General features: G+C 45.1%; 1 protein-coding gene and 1 non-coding gene across 3 annotated transcripts in view; both read right to left on the reverse strand.

The window, feature by feature from the left end:
• SCTR (secretin receptor) overlaps window positions 1-21902 on the reverse strand; it is a 35921-nt gene that overhangs the window by 6549 nt on the left and 7470 nt on the right. For both annotated transcript variants that reach the window (XM_008585497.1, XM_008585498.1), the window contains exons 3-8: window positions 15840-15937; window positions 14659-14791; window positions 12248-12401; window positions 4903-4963; window positions 3598-3667; window positions 1551-1642 (exon numbers count right to left, since the gene is read on the reverse strand). In XM_008585497.1, the coding sequence (XP_008583719.1) occupies window positions 1551-1642; window positions 3598-3667; window positions 4903-4963; window positions 12248-12401; window positions 14659-14791; window positions 15840-15937 (608 nt within the window). The remainder of the gene's footprint in view (window positions 1-1550; window positions 1643-3597; window positions 3668-4902; window positions 4964-12247; window positions 12402-14658; window positions 14792-15839; window positions 15938-21902) is intronic.
• TRNAI-GAU lies at window positions 2982-3055 on the reverse strand. Its single transcript has one exon. It is a non-coding gene; the product is annotated as a tRNA-Ile (tRNA).

Consider the following 21902-nt stretch of genomic DNA (forward strand, 5'->3'; position numbering starts at 1 on the left):
CTTTTTTTTTTTCCCTTTTTTTTTTAGTTTTTTTATTAATTTTTTTTTTTTTTTTTTTTTGCATTCTAAGATGTTGTTGCGAAGCAGTTGGGGATGAGAGGGGAAGGGGGAGGTAAATAGGGTGGGAGGAGGAAGAAGGAGAGGGGACGTGTTCGAAATTTCTAAGTCACAATACTCATCACCCACATACAACACTTATCAACTCATAGCCAAACCCCAAACTTTCTGATACACACCTCTATCAGAAAAAATAAAAAGTACCCAACCAAATAACTTTATTTATTTTTATAAATTTTGTGCCTGTATTACTGCCACTCTGTCTCTAACATATTATAACTAAAGCCAATTTCCTCATTTGTTAGATGATAAATATGTATCAGGAGGAAGTTCTTGTATTTCTTCCTAGATCAGGGTTACCAAATTTAGAAAATAAAAATACAAAATGCCCAGTTAAGTTTGAATTTCAGATAAACAATGGATACTTTTTTTGGGTATAAGAACTTAAAAACTATTTGATGTTTACCCAAAATTCAAATGTAACTGGGCATCTGGTATTTTATCTGGCAACTTTATCCCAGATCCCTAGCTCCACTCAGCTTTAGAGCCTACTACTCCAGAGATGTCACAGGGAACCTGACACCAAGTAATCCAGGCCAGTGCCAGATTCTTAATACTCATAACACCATGGAGAAAGCCTCTGTTGGACACTAATTTGTCTTTAACATCTGTTATGGCCACAGTTGTGTCCCCACAAAATTCATGTATTGGAGCTCAGAATGTGACTGTATTTGGAGGCAGGGTCTTTAAAGAGGTGACCAAGTTAAAATGAGGCCTTTAGGATGGACTCTACTACAATCAACTGGTGTCCTTATAAGAGGGGAAAATTCAGACACACAGAGAGATACCAGGGATGTCCATCCACACAGGAGACACCATGTGAGAACACAGCGAGAAGGCAATCATCTGCAAGGCCAAAGAGAAGTCTCAGAAGAAAGCAAACCTCTCGACATTGATCTTGGACTTCCAGTCTCCAGAACTATGGGAAAATACATTCTGTTGTTTAAGACACCCAGTCTGTGTTATTTTGTTACAGCAGCCCTAGGAAACTAACATATCTCTTCAACATATTAGAGGTTGTAAGTATTTGGGGATCACATGTCTCCTTAAAAAATCTGATGAAAGCTATGGTCATTCTACCATAAAAAATACACATACCTACACAGATTGTCTAAATTTGGGTCCCTGAAACCCAAGCTAAGACTCTCTACCTAGCTTCGCTCTAAGGGCAAGATATCTGCATTCAGTCTTCCCACCTGAGATTTCCTAATTTCCCCATCCTCACACAGTGTCTGAGGCTTCACAATCAGACCCATCCCCCCCCCTCCCCCCCCCCGCTCCCATTTGCATTGTAAACTTCCTGGGACTAGGTCCAGGACTTTTCCTTTTCCTCCATCTCCAATAGCTAGCACCACTTGGGTAAACAGTAAGTGCTCAGTAAATGCTTGCGGATTGACCGACTGAGCATATCTATGACTTTGCCCTCCACTTACTTGTAATGGTTCACTTCATTTCCTCTTGTTTCTTGGCTTCTAAGTTTTCTCATCAGCATTCTTAGAATGTTTATAAAAAGGATGAAATTAATCTGCAAAACAAAGCAGAGCTTAAAGGCGTCTTGCTTTCCCAGCCACCTCTGCTGGCCCTGTCCCCTGGACCTGAGGGCAGAGAAGGCATTGCAGACACCACAGCTAGGATGGCACATCACTGCTGTTCCCCGCCCCCCAGAGTCCTGGTGAAACAATCTGTCTGGAGGCAGCACCCCCCCACACCCCCACCCATGCAGCAGGGCTGCAGGAGGTCCAAGGTCTGCTGACTTGCTGAGCACTGGAATCCCCTGGGGATCTTGTTAAATTGCAGGTCTGGGGGGTTAGTGTGGGGAGTAGCTGAGATTCTGCATTTCTAACAAGCTCCCAGGTAATGCCAAAGCTGATTGACTTTACACTTGTGGTACTCAAAGTTTAGGGTACAGATCACTGGGTTCCACCCCTCACAGGTTATAGTTCAGTAAATCTGGTAAAGGGCCCAAGAATTTGCATTTTTTACAAGCTCCTAGGTGACACTGAGCTGCTGGTCTGGGGACCACACTTTGAGAACCGCTGCTTCAACTGCCGCTTGTGAAATCAGTACGCAGCTCAATCAACAGTTCCAGGAAGCCACCTTGATTACCTCCCTTTCCTGAGTCATTGTATTTTAGGATGATGTTACCATATAAAGTCACTTAAAACATCTTAAAGGAACCAAATGCATGCATCTGTCAAATGTGTGTGCATTTATCTGCCAATTCATTGCTTTGGTTTTTTTTGTTTTGTTTTGTTTTGTTTTTTTGGCGGCTAGCTGGTACGAGGATTCCAAACCCTTGACCTTGGTGTTATAATACCACGCTCTAACCAACTGAGCTAACTGGCCAGCCCTTTATCTGCTAATTCAATCATATCTTCCTGAAAGACCAGAATGGAGTCTATATTTCTTTTGATATCTCCTCCCCCAACCCCAGTGCCCAGCCAAGGGCTGGGAACGTTATAACATCGCTTGCCCGGCAGCACCTCTCCTCCCCTCTCACCCACCTGCTCCAGCACCATTTCACAGCACCAGGCTGTGCCCAGTCCTGGGGCCTTTCCCCCGACCCCAGCAAACCAGTGAAGGGCACTTTCTGTCAACTGCTTCTGCAGCCCTGGGCATCCCTCTGAGTAGTGTAAATGATAGTTCCAATTGAGGGGCGGATTCCATCCATGACAAGACCCCGGGTGTCCCCATGTGTCTTCCCTTTTCTGTCCTTCTATTCTTATCCATACCCCTGAGCTCAGATACAGGGTCAACCCCAGCTGTGAGCAGAATCACCTGCAGACTTAAAAATAAGGCCAGCACCCAAGACCCTCTCCAGAACAAGAGCCCCAATCTCTGGTTATCTGTATATTTTGGGTGGCTGGCCAGTACAGGGATTGAACCTTGGACCTTGGTGTTATCAGCACCACACTCTAACCAACTAAGCAAACTGGACAGCCCATTACAATATTTTTTAAAAGCTCCCAGGTGGTTCTAAAGGACAGCTAAGGTTGAGACCTGTCGAGCTCCCCACCCATGTGGGTCACTCCTGCATCTCCTCCCTGGGGCCACCCCACTGGTAGCACTGCACAGTCCTAAGACCACTGCCTCACTCAGCTTTCCCCAGCCACCTCCCGCCTCCTCCTGTGACCCCAGCTCAGAGACTCAAATGCCTAGAAAAATGATCAAGACCCCCAGGTCTGAACAAGTGAAGGTGGAATTTCAGGTCAGTGGGAGCCAGTCAGTTTACGGCAAGGAGCTCTGCTCACCACACTTCACTGCTGCTCCTGGAAAAGAGTGAGGTCCGCAAGCTCTTGCCTCCTGCCCGCCCCTCACCCCACTCCCACCCACCATGTTTTAGGGGACTGAGGAAGCACTGTGGCTTATCCCTCCTGGCACCTGGAGGGAGCCCTGCTTCCCAGCTCTCTGCCTCTGCAAGCTGGTCACTGTTTCTGTCTCTCCCACTGGCCCCCAGCTCAGGGGAGGACGGCTACTCACCAGGATGGAGAGGATCACAGGCCCTCGAATGACCCACCAGATGGTTGCATTGGTGTTGATATCCCAGCACCTAGGGGAGGGACAGCCAGGCATGTTTAGGAGTGGGGAGCTGAGCTGACCAGCAAAGACACATTCCCTGAGGAGGCACTTAGTATGAAGGAGCCACGTTTGTGGCCTGGGACCCCACAGCTGTGTGCCTGTGCTCTTAGAACCTGCCACTCTCTTGGGGCTGCACTGCTGGGGCTGAGGAAGCAGCCATCTGTTTCCATGCACCTGTGGAAGCCGGAGAGCCTGGAGACCCTGGAGACCCCAATATCCCAAAGCTAGCTCATTGCCAGAATTCACTGGGGAGCATGGTGGCAACCTCAGTTGCCAACAGTGGCTAGGCAGATGGCATCAGTGAGTGGAGTGGCTGGGTGACTGTCATGTGACCCCATGATCCTGGACATCAGGTGTGGGGGGCTCTTGGCTAACAGGAGAGCATGAGCCTGGCCCAAGCCAGCCACAGCTCTCTGCTCCAGCTGATTTTTGTCATAAGGGAAAAATGGGAAATGTTAATATCATTTTGCATTTTTTCTAGAGAAGCCAAAAATCCTGATTTATGTTTTTTAAGTGAATTCACCCAGTTTTAAAAAAAATGATGTTGAAACAATTATTTGGGGCTGAAATTGGTCTATAAGACACTTGTAAGTCTCATCCAACCTAGTCCATTTATAGGCTTGGTTGTGCAACTGACACCGCTGTGTCCTGCTGCCTCTTCTTCCCTGACTTCCTTCAATTTTGCTTCCACCATGCCTACTCTCAGGTGGGTCCTCCGCACTGACCTCCACCCTCAGTGCCTCACTTCCTTAGAGAACAAGGCTAGATCTCTGGTTTGTTCCCATCACTGCCACACCCAGGAGTTGTTGGACAGCTGCTGCTGCTTAGCTGTGTGTGGCTGTGCAGGCTCTTAAACATCCAGGAGTGTGAGGTGTGCAGGATGGAGGTCTGTGCCTGCCCTTACATGCGCTTCCTCCACTGAACAATACCTGCCTGGAGTTCTGCAGCTCCTGTTCAGCACCTGACCTAATCCCAGTGCTGACAGGGGACAGGGAAGCCCAGTAAGGTGCAGGTGTGGCCAAGGCTGCTTGGTCCACCTAGAAACTCATACCCAGGGAGCAATGGGTGTTAATCTAGAGAACACTCCTGTGGCCCTTAATTTGAGAAACAGACTTTTCCTACATAGCTCCAAAGAAGTATCTGTGCTGTCCGAAGAACTAGACAATGTCAAACACACTCTTGTTACCTCTCCTTTCAACAGCTTACCCAATGTCTTCCAGAAAGTGCCTGGTGATAGCCCACGAAGCAACAAAAACGGCTGGAGAACCTGAGGATTAAGAATAAAGGAGGGGCGGGAGAGAGAGAACTCAATTTTCAACATGTGTGTGAAGAACAGGCCAATTAGTTACTCCCACCCAGGTACTGAGCAGGTACCAAGATTTGGTTTCCATGGAAACCCATTTGCCATCCTATGTATAAATGTGCAGTGATATGCTTCAATGGGTCACTGGGAACTGAGGAAGGGTCAGATGGATACCAAAGGCTACTTGGGGTTAGGGGTCTCCTGGAAGCTTGAGCCAGACTCCAGAGGACCTCTGCAGAGGAGAGAGGGGTCTGAGACCCCTGGGAAGGCTTGTGAAGCCCTCTTCTCGAACTAGGATATGCCTGGCAGTGTGTGGGGAATTGAGGGGGAAGAGGGGTGGGGAGGTGGTAGACATAGATCGTGGGAGAAGCATTGATTTTATTCAAATATTGTTTTGTAAAAAGCCTGGCCATTTAACTGGTAATGTAAGCCATCATTGTCATATTTAAACAAAAACACACTTTGTATTAGAGAAGAGAAAGTGCACAGGAATTTAGAAGATAAAACACAAGAACATTTCCTGACTTCTGTTTAAACATGGTAAATTGAATTTATGTCTTTATCTGTATTTTCCCCTGAAACCCTTCCACAATGATAGTAAAGAAATAAAATAGTACAAGCCCATGAACACAAAGACCAGGAAGGAAGGATAGAGTGAATGAGAGATGTCAACACATTTAGGAATATGGACATCTGGCAGAGGAGTGGCAACTGATGTCCCAGAGCGGAGAAGGCTGAAATCTAAGTGCTGCAAGGGGCCATGCTGCTGGCAAAGTATCCGATGGTGCACAGGGCCCAGGGACATCAGGTACCCTAGAGGCAGGAAACAGGATGGGGATGGAACAGCAGGATTGTTTGGAAGTCTGGATAAGAAATAGATGACCACGCCAATGGCCAACACTACCCTCCCAAGACCAAATAGTTAGCTATGTATCCCCACCAGAGTTTCTTCTGTGGAGAAACCAAGCCAGGGAAAACTAGGGCTCCAGCCCATAAGAGGGTGAAGGGGGACTTGGCTGAGCACAGGAATGAAGTGATGGTTTCCACCTGTGCTGTCCAGGACAATAGCCACTGGCCACATGTGGCTACTGTGCACCCGATACATGGCTGGTCCCAACTGAGATGTGCTGGAAGTGCAAGATATATACTAGCTTTTGAAGACTTAGTACAAATAAAAGAATGTAAAATATGTCATTAACAATGTTTATATTAATTACACATTGCAATACTATTTATGTTATACTCAGTTAAATAGAATACCTATATATTATTGAAATTAATTTCACTTGTTTTTACTGTGTGTTGCCCCAAAGTTCATATATAAGCAGCTTCATTCCCACTGTAACTCCAGAGGGTGGGAAATCCTGTTATGGTAGTTGAAAGGTGGGGCCTCGAAGAGGTGATTAGATTGTAGGACAATGTCTTAGTGAATGGATTAATAATGGTGGTCAGTGGCATGGTTCTGGGGGCTATAAAAAGAGAGCACGTGAGAGTCTCTCCCTCTTTCTCTGCTCTGCCATTTTCTGCCATGTGAGACCCCTGCATTGCAGATTGTAGGACAATGTCTTAGTGAATGGATTAATAATGGTGGTCAGTGGCATGGTTCTGGGGGCTATAAAAAGAGAGCAAGTGAGAGTCTCTCCCTCTTTCTCTGCTCTGCCATTTTCTGCCATGTGAGACCCCTGCATTGCTGTAAAGCCACCACCAAAGAAGACCCTCTACAGATTTGTTCCCTGGACTTTGGACTTTCCAGCTCTGAAACTGTAAGCAATAAATTTTGTTTTCTTATAAATAGTCCAGTTCCAGGTATTTCTGTTATAAGCAACAGAAACAGACAAATACACTGTGTTTACTGTGGCTACTAGACATTTTTAAGTTATATATGTGGCTCAGATTCTATTTCTAATGGGCATGCTCATCTATACCCTGGATGGTAAGATCCCCAGCACCAGGGCTATTCAGTTTTCAGACCTCTAGCAACCAAGTTTCTACCCCAGCTCTAGCCCTCTACCCCCACCCCTCCACCCCAGGCAGGACATTAAAGGATTATTCTCTGGAGAAGTGGAACTGCCCCAAACAAAGGGCCTGTAGATAGCAATGCTTGGGACCCCCCAACACAGTGACCACTTCCAGCACAGTCTCCCCAGAGAGATGAGCCCTGCTCCTCCACCACCACCACCCTAACCCCCACCCCATAGAGCCTTCGGTCAGCTCTGAAGTGACTCATTCTTAAATATGAACAAACAGCCAAGGTCACCAACATCTGATTACATAAAAGACAAAGATCAAAAGAATCAGAGAAAAGGAACTCAGAGGAAACAGACCATACAGAGAGCAGAAGGAATTTGAACAAAACAGCTCTAAGGGATATCATCAGAGAGAGAAGAAAAAAGATTGCATCTACAAGGCACAAACAGGATGCTGTAAACAGGGAACATTCAGAGAACAAGAAAGAGATTTTAGGAATTGAATGTATAATAAATAAATAATGCAATAGATGGGTTGGAAGATAAAGACTAGGAATCTCCCAGAAAGCAGAACAAAAGACAGTGGAATGAAAAGTAGGAGAAAAGAAATTAGAAAATTAGAGGTTGATTCCAAGGTATGCATCATCTAATTAGAGGAGTTTCAGAAAAGAGGGGATAAAAACCAAGAGGAAGAAATGATCAAATAGAAAATATAAGAACATTTTCAAGAAATGAAAGACACGAGTTTCCAGATGAAAGGGCCATCATATGCCAGCAAAATGGATGAAAAAAGACCTGCATTGGAGCACCCCTGTGACATGTCAAAACACAGAGAGAAGACCCTGGAGCTTATACACAGAGAGATGAGTGAAAAGGCTCAGGAAGAAAAACGGCTTGGCACTTCCCATTACACCAGATGCCAAAACACGAGGCCTTCAAAATTCTGGGGGGAAGTGATTTTTCAACCTGTTCTATGCCCTGCAAAATGACATACTAGGTGTGAAAAGTGAACAAAGATATTTTCATATATGTGATGCAAAATATGCTCTTCCAGGTACTCTTTGCTAGACAGGTGCTGAAGGATGTGCTCCAACACAACTACAGAGTAAACCGAAGAGAAGGAGACAGAAATAAAGGGAGCATGATTTGTAGAAGAATGCGAAGGGAATTCTCAGCACGAAGGTTAAGGGATCCAAGCAAGTCTAGAGAACAGCCAGCCCATATCAAGTAGGAAAGCAAAAGAAAGCTCTCAAAAGAACATTGGCAGCTATACCAGGTTGAATAGTGTCCCCCCAAAATTCATGTCTATCCAGAATCACAGGATGTGGACTTATTTGGAAAGAGTCTTCTTAGATGTAATCAGTTAAGGTTAATTTCAACTGGATTAGGGTGCCCCTATTCCAGCACAACTGGCAAATTTATAAGAAGGCCATGAGAGACACACAAAGAAGAGACACAGAAGACATTCACATAAAGACAGGCAGAAATGGGAGTGATGTAGCTACAATCTCAGAAATGCCAAGGATTGCTAGTAACAATAAGAAGCTAGGAGAAAGGCATGGAACAGATTCTCTTTCAGGGCCTCCTGAAGGAACCACCCCTGCCAACCCCTTCATTTCATAATTCTGGCCTCCAGAACTGTGATACAATAAATTTCTGTTGTTTTAAGCCACCAAGTCTGTGGGAATTTGTTAAGCAGCTTAGGAAACTAATACAGCAGAAAATAAACAAATAGGAACTGATAGATTTCCTTTTGTAATTGATGATTCAGAAAATAGCATTGGGGGCCGGCCAGTGGCTCACTTGGGAGAGTGTGGTGCTGACAACACCAAGTCAAGGGTTAAGATCCCCTTACCAGTCATCTTTAAAAAAAAAAAAAAAAGAAAGAAAGAAAGAAAATAGCATTGGAGGGCGTTCCTAAGAATTTGGGAGAATTAATGACAGCACTATTAAAAAAAAGCAAATGATAAACAATTCCAGGAAAAACAAAAAGCTGAATAACATTGGAAGTAAAATCATCTTATACCACTCTGCTCAGTAGTAACAATATTTACATAGATATAATATTATATACATTGAATATGATTTAACCAAAAATTGTAAGAAACTGTAGTGGAAGATTGGAAGTAGTGAATGAAGAATTTTATATCATTATCTTCCATCTTAAGGAGTCAACAAATAATGCTTCAAATGAACAAATCAAGTAAAAGTTGTATATTATTTAGAAACACGAGAGTAAATACCAGGAGGAACAGCTAAAATCTTCAAAGGGCATTACTTCTGGAGAGCAGAACTCAGAACAGGAAACAGGGGCAGGAGACTGCTTTTGTTCATTATTAACCTTACAGCCTATTCTATTCTTTAAAGACAAAAAAATAAAAATAAAATTAAAATAACAACTAAAAAAAATTTCCTGCTTCAATTCTGGGTGCTTTGGACAAAGAACATGGATTTTGAGGGGAACCTGCTCATCGTCTTCCATCCTTAATGGCAATTTGGTAGGAAAGTTTGAAGAACTGATAATGGTTTAAGTCAGTGTTTCTCGGAGTGGTCCCTGGACCAGTAGTATCAGCATCACCTGGGAACTTGTTGGAAACTCAGAGTCTCAGGTTCCATCTCCCATCCACTGACTCAGAGACTCTAGGCACAAGGCCCAGCAAGCTGGGTTGGACATGACCTCCAGATGATTCTAATGGGAATCATCAGAATCACTCATTCAAGTTCACTCACTGAGGAGGAGCTTGGTTCACTTCCTATAAGCTAGAGATATCACTTTTCTGGCACAGACTGACACCTCTGCTACTCTGAAAAAGTAAAAGCTTTGGATAAGTACTAAAAACTTTGAAAGTGTTCACTCCTTTTGACTCAGTAATCCAAGTTCTGGGATTCTGTATTACTTGCAGAGGGCTTTGCCAATAAAAGTATTCATCACTGTTCTATTTACAGTGAAAAATTGCAAACACCCTAAAGGCCCACAGGTATTTGTTTAAATATGTTCATGTGATGATTAAAAATGTTTGCAGAAGATTTGAAATAATACAGACCATGCTTATATGTTAACAGAAAGAAGCAAGATTCAAAATTCTACATACAGAATGACCACAATTATGTGGAGAGAAATTGCAAGTAGAAAAAAAAGTATGGAAGGGAATCCCAGAAAATGTTCAATGTATGGGTACTTTTTTTTTTCCTTTTTAAAAAGTAATATTGTTTTGCAAAGTTTTCCACTGGGCACGTACTCTTTTAAGCAACCTGTCTCTGGGGAAGCCAGTATCAATTTAGTCAGGGGCTATTGCCTTTTCATGAGAAAGGCTACTCACAAATGGAGGGGCTCTAGGCCTTCTAGGGGCCCTTCATGGTGTCTTTGTTGTCTCCCAGGCAAACAAACCAGGAGGGAAGGAACCACTGCTATTTTATGTGCTACTCAATCCCCAGCACCCAGTACAGGGCCTGGCATATATTACATGCTCAATAAATATTTGAAGAAAAAAGGAAGGTTCTCATTATTACATTTAAATCGCTTAACCTGTGACAGACAGATTATCAATCACAATGCAGTTTTGTGATGGAACTGGTAATTTTTTTTGTAATCTCTATATTTTTTGGTAATCTCTCTATTTTTTTTTACTGAACACAAAGAAGTGCTCAAAGAATGTTGAGTAAATGACGATCCTGATGTGACAGAGGAGGAAGCTGTCCGTGTTCATACAGGTAAATCCTGGCAGATCTGGGGTTCAAAGCTCTGCTGTGTTGACAGCGTCAGCTGCATAAGGCAAGTCCCTGGTCCTGGGTTCTGTGGGACTGCTGGCCTATGCAGACATCTACATGGCTCTGTGTGTTCCTGCTGTCTGAGGGTCATGTGCTAATCAGGCTGCCAGGGTTCAGAAGCAGGGGTCAGCAAGCTCTGCCAGCTCCGGCAGCTTCCCTGATGGTCTGATGGGGAGACAGGGCCTCTGCACATAAGGATTTAGACAAGCAGAAAAGGCAGTGGAGGACATCCTGGCAGGGACACTTCTTAATTAAAGGCACTAGGAAGAAACCAAATAAAGCTAATGGTGGCTGGTACACATGACTATCTCTGTAAGTTTGTGAGTCACTCTCAGGAAACTGGTTCTCTGTCTAAAAACCCATGGATAACTCACATATGTTTATCAAATGAACAACTGATGGACAGATGGATGGATGGATGGATGAGGGATGGGTGGGTGGGTAGGGGAGATAAATGGATGTTTGCTAATGGCAGGAGAAGAGTTAAAGGGCTTTGGAAATGGGCCTTCATTTAAATCCTGGGTCTTCCCTTTTCTACAGTGTGAGTTGAGCATGTTATGTCAAGTCTCTGAGCCAAGGTCTCTGAGAGGCCTCTGGAGGTTGTTGTGATGATTAAAGGATACATGTAAAGTGCTGAACCAAATGCCTGGCACATAGAAAGTACTCAAGAAATGGGAGTTGTTATCGTCTTCATTGATCAGAAAGGAATGTGAGAAGAGAGGTAAGGGGGCCTGCAGTTATCTGTCTTGCTATCCCCTCTTTCCTAGATTCTGAATCCTTAATTTCCTTTGGGAGTCTATGTGGCTTGAGTAGCTTAAGCCAGTCTGCATATTCCTTTCCCTCAGGTCTCTGTGATTGGTTCAAAAATGTGTATGAGATTTAAGCGGTACAATCAGCGTGAACCTCAGAATATTTGCTGAGAATGTTGGGACATAGTCTCTTTCTCTCTCTCATTGGAGCTCAGTAACAAGGAAGCCTGTAGTCCAGAAACTACTGGCAATTACACTGGGAGCATCATAAAGCTGATGTGACAAAAGGCAAAGTAGACAGAAAGAAGCATTGTTAAACTGCTGGATTCAGCCTCCACTGAACCCCTCTACCTGAAGTGGGTAATCCCTTGATTTTTTTAGTTATATGATCCAATTAATTTCCTTCATGTTTAAAGCTTATGTAAGCCAGATATTCTGATGCCAGCAGTCAGAAGCATCCTGATATAAAAAGGAAGCAAGAGAGAGCACAGGAATGGACTGTCGAAGGAAGATGAGGCAGCAAATGTTGGGTGGTACCAATTTGTAAAAGGCTTTGGATGCCAGAAATTGGGGCTAAATTTTAGCTATTTTTTGCCACTTGATAGATAAATAAACTGAGGCCAGAGGGTTAAACATCAAGCAACTTGTCTAAGATTATACAACTGAGTTAAATGTGGAGCTGGAACTAGAAGCCAAATCCTGACTCTCAACTCAGTGGCCTTTCCCACACACCACACAGGTTCTCGACCCAGGGAGAAACGTACCCCATCCGAGGGCAACAAATCCCTGGAGGTACTTCCTTTCTGAGAAGAAGGAGATGACGAGGAGTGTGTGAAGGTAGAGGCCTTCCACCAGCAACCAGGAGTAGTTGGCCATGATGCAGTACTGGAAGAAGACCATGACCAGCTTGCAGCCCACCTGGACAGAGAGAAGCAGGTGAGCCAGGCTTCCCTCTGGCAGCCAGCCCCACAGGAAGCAACAGGATGTTGTTTGGGGCAGGAGTCAGGCCACAGAGCAAGCCTCTGGGGTTCAAGGCCATCTCCTGTGGCCTTCATCTGTCAGAAAACCAGGCCCACAGAATTCTCTAGAGAGTGGAAGTCCACAGGCCCAGTGGGTTCAGTCAAGATGGTCAATGAGCCATCCTAGGAGCAGGAACTAGGTTCAGGTTCTGGAACTGGCTGCCAGGCTAGATGAGGAAGATATCCCTGCAGTTGTAAATCTGTGTCACATATTGCCCACCCCCCTCATTTTTTCTAATGAGGCAACTAAATCCTAGAGATTTCTTAGCAAAGAGTTAACAAAACCCTTTCCAAGCTCAGTTTCCCTGGAAACAGATGATGAAGGGATGTGCGAACTATGTTAGGAGGCAACATTCTTTACTGTAAAAATGGCTCCTGACTGGTACATTGCACCTGGACTGGAGACCTCCAAATACCTGAGGGGGATGCCATAGTGTTGGGCTTCCCTGATGAAGTGTAGCTTTCACCAGGCATATCCCCTGCAGGGATCCCTGGAGGCAATGCCTATGGGATTGTAGGGCATGTGGCATCTACACTGCATGGCTCCTGCACCTGTGCTATATGGGTCTCCCTTGCTAGCACTGAGTTGTCCCCTGGGGAGAGAACACCTTCTGGGACAGCCCTAAGACTGCTGCATGGACTGCTGTGAAGACAAGCCTAAGGAACAGGAGTGCCTGGTACTGCCCTGCTAGCCAGCTGTGGTTCCTACTCTAGGACCTTCCCAGAGGCTCTGACTCCCAGGGTGGCCCGTGATTGGCTTGCCAGTCTGGTGTTCAGCAGGACCCTAGAAGTTTCCCTGATGGGCTCTGCTGGACTTGTCTACTGCTGGTCAATGATGGGGTCTCTTGACTCCCAGTGTGGTAATCTTGTTTCATTCTGGAGAGCTCCTTGAGAGACATGGATCCTACTTGAGGGACCTCTCAGTCTGAGTCAGAAACCACACACACACATACACGCACACACACAACTATACAATACAATATAGATGTGAGTAGCGGGAAGTGGCAGGCAGGTTGGCTGAGCCAATTTCAGTTTCCAATCTCTTCCTTGCTTGCCTCTGCTATAAAGACTGTGATAGTGAAAAATTCAATCTCCCAGCTTCCTTTGCAGTTAGATGTGGTCACATGATACAATTCTAGCTGATAAGATGTAGGTAGAAGTCTTTGGGGAGGGCATCCTTTCCAAAATAGAAAGGCAAAGTTTCCCAAAAGGAAAATATGTTTAACTTTTGACCTTCCTCCTTGTAGCCTGAAACAAGGATGTGAGGTCTGGGGTTGCAGCAACCACATTGCAACCATGTGGTGTAAGGAATGAGATCAAAGTCCTACGCTAAGGATGGCAGAGCAGAAAGAGAAGAAAAGACTGTGTCCTTCATGGCATCATGGGACCACCGTGCCACCTCTGCATCACCCATCTGTGTCATGCTTATATGGGAAATAACCCCCATCTGCTTAAACCATTGATGTGTAGTTTTCTGTTATTTGCAACAAAAAAGATTCCCAACTGACACACAGGGTGTTTGGGATGAATTAGAGACATCTGGGCATTTGGAAGGAGAAAGCAGGTTAAATTTAACAAAACACGATTGCTTTACTATGGACACACATATACATACATACCGGCACATGCTCACCCTTTTCTTTTTACAGCCAACCTCAACCTTCTCTACACTTGGTCATCTGTGTACAGCCAGGAACTGGCAAGAGTAGGGAAAAGAAGAGTCTTGCTAGGCATGTAGTTCCCAGAGTGGCTAATCCACTCTCAAACACTCGGGGTTCCGCGGCAGTCCCACCGGCTTGCCAGCAAACTGCTCTCAGATAAGACTCAGACTGCGCATGTGCGGCCATGGAATCTCCGTGGACCTCCTGGCCCAGCCCCAGCGCTGGTCGCTTTACCTTTGGCATTAGTGCATCCTCAGCAGAGAGCTGGCCTCCAAAACAACCCCCCTCCAAAGTTAGACTGGGGAAGGTAGGCAGGCCAGCGACACCCCGGGACATCAGGCACGTTACCCTGTGGGCATCGCAGTGGGTGACATCGACCGAGGAGAAGAGCAGTGCATCCTCAGCAGAGAGCTGGCCTCCAAAACAACCCCCCTCCAAAGTTAGACTGGGGAAGGTAGGCAGGCCAGCGACACCCCAGGACATCAGGCACGTTACCCTGTGGGCATCGCAGTGGGTGACATCGACCGAGGAGAAGAGCACAGCGTCCTTGATGAAGTTGGACAGCGCGCGCAGGATGAACGACACGAACAGGTGCATGTGGATATAGTTGCGGGTGCAGTGGAGCCTCCTGGAGGGAGAGAATGCAGGGCCACAGAGGCTTGAGCCGGGAGGGACTGGGACTCAGCGAGGCCCGCCCCGCCCCCAGGACATTGTATTCTGCCCTGACCTACCACCATCTGCAGCTCCCACAATTGTTTGGGGGGAGGATGGGCAACCAGAATGAGAGGGGGAGAGTGGCAAAGAATGAACCCAGACTGTGGGGAGAAAGCAGACCCAGGCCCTGCTACTTAGTAGCTAAATGACCTTGAGCAAGCCTGTCCACCTCTCAAAGCTTCAGTGTCCTCTTCTGCTGTAGGGGCCACACGTCTGTTACTTGCTCCCCGTCTTCTGGTACCAGAAGCAGGTTTTCTCATGGAGAACCCATTCCAGATTTGGGTGGGGTGATTCCACCCTCCTCACCCTCGTGACAAACCTGACCAATCAGAGTGCTCCATTCCTGGCTACAGTGATTGGCTCCAAGTTGGGCACGTGACCTAAGCCGGGCCTATGAGAACTCCCCGGGACTTTTACTGGAACTAATGAGAAGAGGCTCCTTTGCTCCTGGTGTTGCCACCCTTGCAGAAAGCCTGCCAGAGGACGAGGCCAATGCAGAGCAGAGGAATAAAGCGAGACAGACCTCGCTCTGTTCGTATGTCCGAACACCTTGATACAGCCATGCCTAAAGCAGATGTTCCTGAACCTGTCACTTATGTGGGTCGAGTCACCTTTACTTTTTTTTTTTAAGCTGTTTTGAGATAGATTTTTGTGTCTTTCAATTAAGAGTCTGGCTGGTACACCTGTAAAATGGGGGTAATGATACCTATTTCGTAGCATGTGTGAAAACGAGAATGTATGTAAAGTCACTGGCTGCGGTGAGTTCTCAGTACTGCTTAGTAAATGTTGAGCAAATCAGATCACAGGAACTTCAATGTTTTGCCACAGGTAAGCTTTAGATCCAGAGGTGACAAAGTAGCTCACCCAGACCTTCCTGTTTCTGTCCTGAGCAATTAAGAAAAAACCCAAAGGCTATGCCTGGGGAGGGCTGGGGGAATGGAGAGCTGGCAGCATGTTCTCACCTGAAAGCACACAGGATGCTGAGGGCCACCAGGAGCATCACCAGGGAGGAGCTGTAGCCCACGGTGTACATGACCTTCAGCTTCAGCAGGTACGCGTGCTGAGGAGAGAGGGGTGTGTCAGCCCCACTGCCCCTGGCTGGCCCTGCCCTTCTCTGCCTCAGCGCACCTGCTTCAGGCAGCTTGACCACCGCCAACCCTGACTGCTACACTGTTCATATCCCATGGACATGAAAAATATTACATTTTGGCTTTGGAAAAGTTTGGGGGATCATCTGATGCCATTACAAATTTCACCCCCAAGTATAGGGCCTCTCACTAACACTCTGAATTCAAGCCTTTGCCTGAATACCTTGAGGGACTCAGTGCTCACGCCTGGTGTATGACAGTGCAAAATATTAGATATTTGTTTTTCTTATGTGAAGCTAAAATTGATTACCTTTTATGTGCATCTATTGGTCCTTTTTCTGCCTTCTGGAGCCCTTAAAGTAACCTGAATTTGTCTTGTACATAAGGGCTTTCTTAAGTAAAAAATTTACACAGATGGGAGGAGACGCCTCTTATTTTCTAACACAGTTATTATTCCATCCGTCACTCGCTTTCTTCTCAGCATTAAACGTTTCCTGTGTCTTTAATTTCTTTTCACAATCCTTCACCATTTAGCTCAATCAATATGCTCCAATTTGTTAATGTCCTTCTTAAATAAGACACCCAGAATCACATAGCTAAAAAGCTCCAGATGTATTCTCTGACCACAAAGAAGTAAAATGGGACCATCACCTCCCCTGATTTATACACTGTGCTCCTTTTAATGCAGCGAAGTAAGCATTTGCTTGCTCAGCAGCCACTTCACACTGTTGGCTCATTTTTGATTCAAAAAGATATCACTGGAATGTAATATTGGGCAAAAAACTAAATTGTGACATGTAGAGATTAAAGACCTGCAATTAGGTTCAAAAAATCAATTGTACAATAGTCTTAAAAAGAATCAAGGAAATGAAAATTAAAACAATGCTGTAACATTTTTTACCAACAAAATTAGCAAATATTTAAAAATAATAATATTCTATGCAGGTGAGGTTATAGCTGAGTTGAAAATTGGTTCAATCTTTCTGGAAAGAAATATGGAAATATGTATCAAGAACCTTTGAAATATGCATTCCTTCTGAACTTCCTTCTACCACCAAGAATTACTTTTAAGAAATAATCAGAAATATAAAAACATGTTTATATATAAAGATATTTATCAAAGAACTATTTGTGATGATAAAACCCAAATGTCCGACAGAAGAATAGTTAGCTAAATTATTTTAAGTCCAAATGACTTTGATGTTATACCACTGTTAAAATGTTTTTTATTAAAAGAGTTTTAAAGGAAGTCAGGACACGCTCATGATGTATTGTTATGTGAAAAGTCAGAACACAAATCTTACATGTGCAGTGTGATTTCAGCTATATGTAAAAAAGTATTAGGTTGAATTATATGAAAAATATGCCCCTTTTTTGAAGATCAAAAAGTGATTGAATATCAGCCATTCCATGTGGTTCAATCTCATACATGCATAGAACAAGATTATAAAGAGATATATTAGACATTAATACTGATTAACTTTAGATTATAGGTTTGTGAATAGAGTTGTTATTTTCTCTTGTATTTTTCTATACTTCTAATTTTTCTACAGTGGGTAAGTGCTAATTTATAACCAAAAGAAAAGGGTAATTACTTTTTTTTAAAAAAGGCACAGAATTGGTATAGGGTAAACCTGGCTGACAGCTGTTCATATGAAAATGACCTTGAAGTTAGAATGGCCCAAGCTCCATGTTGTCACTCAGTGTACTGTAGAGAAGGAACACAGGCTTCAGAGCCAAGAGACAAGGGTTGCAGACCCAGGACTGTTACTCACCAGCTGTGTGGCCTTGGACAAATTACTTAACTTCTCTGAGCCTCAGATTCCTCATCTGCAAAATGGGGACAATAATATCTACCTTGCAGGCTTGTTGGAAGAGCAATATGGTAATAAAATAGAGTATCTAGACAATGCCTGGCCCTTAGAAGACACTCAGTGTATGGTCATTTTTCCCCATCCCACCATCCACACCCCACCACTCACCCTTCAGAAACAGCAGGATGAAAGTCTGAGGTATGAGGTCGCTGCTAAAAAAATTAGGCCCATTCTCAGTTACACTGATGGAATGCTGTGAGCAGCTGGCCATGTTGGAATGTTGGGAGTGTTTTGTTCAGGTCTGGCATGTTATTTTAAGAGGTACATTAATAAACTGGAGCTTTTCTGGAGTAGGGTGATTGTGTTATCCAAAGAATGCATGAAAAAACTGGGTGCATTATACCTGGAGGGGAAAAAACAAACTTGGGGAGAAAAGTATCAGAATGATTGGCATGTGGAGCAGGGCAAGCCTTCATGTGCAAGCTCCAGTGGGAGGAAGGGACAGGAAGGAAGCAGATTTTGACTCAGGGTGACCACACTGACACTGACAGGTGGCCTTTGAAGGGATGGCTGCCACGTGACATTGAGCTTTCCCACTGACATAACTGCTCTCCCAGAAGCCAGGAACCACCTCACAAAGATGAGGGAAGAGCCTGAAAGGGGAGTAGTTTGCCTTAGATTAATAAGGTCCTAGATTTTGTGAAAGACATGTGAAATGTCAAAAACAAGTGACAACTTGCCGTGTATCAACCTATAATAATAGGAGCAAGTGTCAACCTATAATCTTGCCATGTATAGGATGAGCCTGATAGCTGAGGACATCAGTCTCATTCGTGTGGATGCCTGGTCCAGCCTGTAGAAGCCTGAGAGGGCACAGGGTGACAAGTGTGGAGTGTTCAGGCAGAATATTCTGTTCAGTCCTGTGGCTGTGGTCATTGCCTGCCAGGTGACCTTCAGCCCAGCATTCATGCAGACCCATTCCTGCCCAGGAAGAGCCCTGCTGCCAGGAGGCCGGATATGACCCTTTGTCCTTCAGCTGTTAACATCTGTAACTGTGCACCACCCCCAAGGGTCCAGAAGCCTCACTGCTATCTGTCCCAGATCAAGTTGCCTATTTCTCTGCTGTGTATCCTGACTGTGCTACCTTCCTCCTATATCCTCTAGAACAGCTGTCAACAAACATTTTCTGTAAAGGGACCGAGTAAATATTTTAGGCTTTGGGTGCCTTATAGTTCCTTTTGCAATTACTCAACTTTGCCCTTGTTCTGCAAAAGTAACCTTGTAGTGCAAATGGGCTTGGCTGTGTTCCAATAAAACTTTATTTGCAAAAGCAGGCCCTGGGCCAGATTTGGCCCAAGGGCTGTAGTTTGCCAACCTCTGCTCTAGGTAAGCAAACCCCATTTTATTTACCTATGAGGCATCTACGCGTGGTCTTTCTTCAAACCTGAGTCCACGACTGGTGTTTGTCAGTAATATAATGGTGTGTGCCAAGTGAGGATGTTGAAAAAAGAAAAGAAAGAAAACCAACTAATGCATAATTTCACCATTAATTAATAAAAAGAAAAGACATTTTCACAATAAAAAATAGGATGATTCAAATCTCAGAATAAAGAACAAAGTTTGTGCCTTTTTGTAGACCAACATTTAGGGACCAGTGAATTATGTGGTCTGGAAATCCTTCCAGTTTTAGGGATTTTCTTTTTTAATGTGATCTGAAGCCAAGCTTGGTCTCCTTCCCACCATTTTTGAACAATTAATTTTCTGAGTTAAGTCGAGAACATTGCATTTATCTTTGTTAAATTTTAGCTCCTTGGTTTGGAATTTTACAGTTTCAACCCTGCCATAAACATTGTGGTTAAGGCCCCTGGCTCCATTCTTCCCAGCTGATTAACTTAAGCCAACTGTTCTCACTATGTGGTTTTGATAGATATAACTCACAAAAATTAAAGCTCTTTGGGGTCTTCAATAACTCTTAAGAGTGTAAAGGGGTCCTAAGGCCAAAAAGTTTGAGAACTGGCCTAAGCCAATCATTTGGCAGAACCAATCATTCCTCTAGCAATAACTGGAGCAAGGGTGGGCAGGCTAAGTCACTTTGGCCAATGAGATGTGAGGACAGACTTGCTGGGATTTTTGGAGCTTTCTTGCTCTTAGGAAAGAACCATTGGAAGCCAGCCTGTCCCTCCTCCTGGGCAAGCAGGACTGGGGAAGACTATGACTGTGATTGCCGATGGCAGTTATCTTACAACAGAAGTGTGCCAGCTTTAGGAAGAAGCCACCTGCATAGCAGGAAGAGAGATGTTAATAACCTGGTCCTTGGCGATTTTGTGGTGCAGCTTCATCAAAGAATCCTGAAGCCAAAACCCATCCCCTGTGTTCCCAGTTCCTCGAGCCACGTTTGCTCATTAAACCAGTTAGAAATTTCTGTTACTTGCAGCCCAAAGCATCCTTTGAGCCTTCATCCTGCACCGATCACAAGAATGTTCCTCTTAGCTTTTTGGATTTTACAAATTTGATACACATAAGCCCCAATCTTCATATAAGTCAATGACAGAAACCGTTATCTGCAGAGGGCAGAGCCCACGCATCATCCCTCCGAGACCGCATGTACCCACTGATGAATCCTTGTTAAGCCAGTCCTATTATTCAATCACACCACTCTGGCCAGATCTGAAGACCTTATGTAGTTCCCCCACTGGATGGCAATCCCTGGGAGGAAAGAAACTCCATTCTCTACCTTGGTCTTCTGCTCACCCTCCTTCATACAGAGCAAGATTGATTGATGATAGGGAGAGGAGTGTGAGAAATAATGCAGAAGTGGGTGTGTTCGGCCACCCAACTCCATCCTGGCTCCCTCAATTCTGCCACTCTCCCCTCCACGCTTCTCTAAAATGCTCCCACCCCACCCTCTAAGAGTCAAGTAAGCTTGGCCGCCCATATTGCCACTGGGAGTTCAGCTATTGGGACTGCTAAAAGTGCACCTCTCAGGGGGACACGCACCTTAATAGGGAGGTAGAGGATCAAGCACTGGCTCTTTTCGGAGCTAGACTTGCTTAAATCCTGCCTTTACTACTTTATAAGCATGTTCCTTAACCCCTCTGAGCTTCAGTTTCCTTATATGCAAAATAGAAAAAACCATTAACTTACAGGATTATTATTATTATTATTTATTTTTTTTTTTTTTTTGTCTTTTTTCGTGTCCGGCAACGGATCGCAACCCTCAGTGTCGCACCTGTACCGGACCGGGACCGGCAACGGGATCGCAACCCTCGGCGCTGCGCCCGCACCTCGCTCAGCCAGTGAGCAGGAACCGGTCTGCATGTGGGATCCAAACCCTCGGCTGGAGCGCCACCGCGCTCCCAAGCGGCACACTGTAGCAGTGCGCCACCGGGCCAGCCCTAACTTACAGGATTATTTTGAGGATTTAATGTAATTGTGCATTGAGCAGCTGGCACATGGTAGATCGTCAGTACAACAATAAATATTTGGCATTGTGCTGGGCACTGGGGACCTGGAAATGAATAAGATTCTTTCTGATTTGTCACAAGCCTAGACCCATGCCTGGCCCATGAGTACTCAGTAAATGTTTGTTGAATGAATGAATGCCTTTGCTCATATTTGTGAGAGAGATGGAGGCACATGGCACACGCTGGTCATTTTAACATATCATGGCAAAGGGAGCCCTTCCTGGGGAGAGAGGAGGAAAGGGCAGGCGCTGATGAACCCCAGTGGGGTAGAGTCTCGAAGGATGTGTGAGAATTGGTCAGGAAAAGAGAGAAGGAAAGGGTTCTCCAGGTGGGGAGCCCCAACAGGGGCAAAGGCCCAGGTGGGAGGCAAGAGGACACACATGCATGAGCTTTTAGAGACAGGGCCTTCCTGGGAGGGGACAGTGACTCAGAGTGAGCCGAGCTCAGGCTGGACACTGATGGTCACCCTCAGAGGGAGCTGCCGGAGGTGCCAAAGAACTTCAGTCCACAGCTCATGGCACGCATCCTCTCTGGGACTAGAACTGCCCTGCGGGACTCTCTCCTTGCTTATCACAGCCAGGAGACCCCTTTGAGAGCAAACGTTTATTGAGCACTTGCTATGACCAGGCACTCATCTCAGCACATCCATGTGTTAACTC

This window comes from Galeopterus variegatus, unplaced genomic scaffold (genome assembly GCF_000696425.1).
Source record: "Galeopterus variegatus unplaced genomic scaffold, G_variegatus-3.0.2 Scaffold3594, whole genome shotgun sequence".
Taxonomy (NCBI): domain Eukaryota; kingdom Metazoa; phylum Chordata; class Mammalia; order Dermoptera; family Cynocephalidae; genus Galeopterus; species Galeopterus variegatus.